The sequence below is a fragment of the Eimeria necatrix genome, genomic scaffold (assembly GCF_000499385.1).
Source record: "Eimeria necatrix Houghton genomic scaffold, Enh_scaff1725, whole genome shotgun sequence".
Classification (NCBI taxonomy): Eukaryota; Apicomplexa; class Conoidasida; order Eucoccidiorida; family Eimeriidae; genus Eimeria; species Eimeria necatrix.
In genome coordinates, this window is record NW_013652401.1 from 1 (window position 1) to 2,500 (window position 2,500).

At 50.8% G+C, this 2,500-nt stretch overlaps 1 protein-coding gene across 1 annotated transcript in view; it reads right to left on the reverse strand.

Annotated features, from left to right (window-relative positions):
- Positions 1-791: 791 nt before the first annotated feature.
- Positions 792-2,500, reverse strand: part of ENH_00021060 (26S proteasome regulatory subunit, putative) — a gene marked incomplete at both ends in the record, with an annotated part of 3,720 nt that continues 2,011 nt past the window's right edge. The window contains 4 exons of the mRNA XM_013579490.1: positions 792-939; positions 1,934-1,989; positions 2,200-2,285; positions 2,449-2,500. The exon at positions 2,449-2,500 is cut by the window's right edge and continues 42 nt beyond it. Coding sequence (XP_013434944.1) covers positions 792-939; positions 1,934-1,989; positions 2,200-2,285; positions 2,449-2,500 — 342 coding nt within the window. The remainder of the gene's footprint in view (positions 940-1,933; positions 1,990-2,199; positions 2,286-2,448) is intronic.

The following is a 2,500-nucleotide window of genomic DNA, read 5'->3' on the forward strand; positions in this document are numbered from 1 at the left end:
TCCCAACATCTCATAGGGTTTAGGGTTTAGGGTTTAAATAGCACCGCGACTTCTTTCGAGGGAGTTCGCAGTGTTGTCCAACGTTTAATTCTGCACAGGGTTTTGTGTTGAAAACCTACAATTAAGGGTTTAGGGTTTAGGGTTTTCTAGGGTTTAGGGTTTGGGGTTTTAGAGATAGGTTTTAGGGGGTGGGGTGGGGCAGTTCTGCCCCACTTTTAACTCACCGCCGCTGGCTTCTGCGCAAAACGTTTTGCTGGAAAACCTCCAGGTTAGGGTTTAGGGTTTAGGGTTTAGGGTTTAGGGTTTAGGGTTTAGGGGTTGGGGCTGGGATGGGGGTGGGGTTGGAGCCCACCTTCAAATTGCCCTCGCTAGCTTCTGCCCACAGTTTTTCGCTGAAAAATCTGTGAGCAAGGGTTTAGGGTTTAGGGTTTAGGGTTTAGGGTTTAGGGTTTAGGGTTGGGGTGGGGTTGGGGTTGGGTTAGGGGGTGGGGTAAGTTAGGGGTTGGATTTAGGGTTTCGAGTTGTTGCGATGTGGGGGTAGGGTTTGGGGTTTAGGGTTTAGGGTTTAGGGCATAGAAGTTGGCGGGGCTTGGGGTTGAGGGTTTAGGTTTTAGGATTCAAATGTTAGGGTTTAGGGTTTGGGGTTTTCTTAGGTTTCAGGGGTTGGCTGAGCTTGGGTCCTACGGCTGAGGGTTTGGGACCTAGGGTTTAGGGTTTAGGGTTTAGGGTTTAGGGTTTGGGGTGCGGCGCGCTTCGAAGGTGGGGCAGAAGGCTGGGCAAGACGGAACCTCCTAATGTTGCTGCTGCTGCTGTTGCTCCTGCTGTTGCTGCTGCTGCTGCTGTTGCTGTTGCTGCTGCTGTTGCTGCTGCTGTTGCTGCTGCTGCTGCTGCAGGTGTGGTTGCTTCAGGACTAAGGGGCAGTGAGCTGCGGACTGGCTGCTGCAGCAGCAGGGGAAACACACCTGCTGCTGCTGCTGCTGCTGCTGCTGCTGCTGTCGCAGCTGCGGCTGCTACTTAAATCAACTGCAGCAAACTAAATGCTGCTGCTGCAGCACAGCCGCCCCTCTTCTTTATTTTGCCCACGCCCTACATGCAGCAGTTAACTAAGGCACGCAGAAGCAGCAGCAGCAGCAGCAGCAGCAGCTGCTGCTGCTGCAGCAGCTGCTGCTGGAGCAGCAGCTGCTGCGGCAGCTGCTGCATCAAGTGCAGCAAGAGCTGCTGCAGCAGCTGCTGCATCAAGTGCAGCAAGAGCAGCTGCAGCAGCAAGTGCAGCAAGAGCAGCCGCAGCAGCAGCTATTGCGCGATGCAGCAGCAACTAATGCGCGCAGCAGCAGCTGCAGCAGCAGCAGCAAAACTTTCGTTGATTTATTTTCTTTGCATGCAGCAGCGTCTGCTGCATGCGCTGGAGTGTACGTACACCTGAGACGTCCACTCAACTGAAGCAGTTGAGGTGTATACTGAACAATTCTTTTCTTTTCTGAATTAATATATTATATTTATATTTAAAATATATTTCAAATATATTTAAAATAGATTTAAAATATATTTAAAATATATTTTAAATATATTTATATTTATAATATATTATAAATATATTATAAGTACACTGCAGTTCGCTGCATGCATTAAAGGCTCTGTTTTCAGAACGAGGGTTTAGGGTTTAGGGTTTAGGGTTTGGGCCGGGTGCGGGCTGGCTGCTGCCAGCACGGCCCAAACCCTAAACCCTAAACCCTAAACCCTAGATAGAAAACCGCTTTTTGCCGTTGGCTGAGTTCAGGTGTGCGTACGCACACCTCAAACAGTGCTGCAGCAGCTGCTGCTGCTGCAACTGCTGCTGCTGCTGCTGCAACTGCTGCTGCTGCTGCTGCTGCAACTGCTGCTGCTGCTGCTGCTGCTGCAGCTTTGGGGCTTTGCATGCATGCGCTGCGCTCACGCCCGCGTCTCCGCCTCTGCCTTTTTGTGTTTCTCCTCCTCAGCCGTTGCCGATTCCTAAAACGCAATAAACCCTAAACCCTAAACCCTAAACCCTAAACCCTAAACCCTAAACCCTAGCTCGCACACAAGGATGGCGACTCGTCCACGTGCGCCTCAAACCCTAAACTTCAAAACACAAACACTAAACCCTAGCTGTTCACAGCGACTGCGCGCAGGTGCACCCCCTAAACCCTAAACCCTAAACCCTAAACCCTAAACCCTAACCTTCTCCTTCAGCTCCGCGTCCCTCTTGTTCCGGATCTTGTTGTCAATCAAGTTGTGCAGCGCCAACACCGAGCGGACAACGCTAGCTGCAACACAAACCCTAAACCCTAAACCCTAAACCCTAAACCCTAAACCCTAAACCCTGAGCTACATCCACTAATCCGCCGCGGGCCCTGCAATTCCCAGAAGCCCAACTCTAATACACCCTAAACCCTAAACCCTAAACCCTAAACCCTAAACCCTAATTACCAAGGTAAAGCGTCATCATGCTGTCATTAGTTTGCGTCGCGAAGGCTTTAAC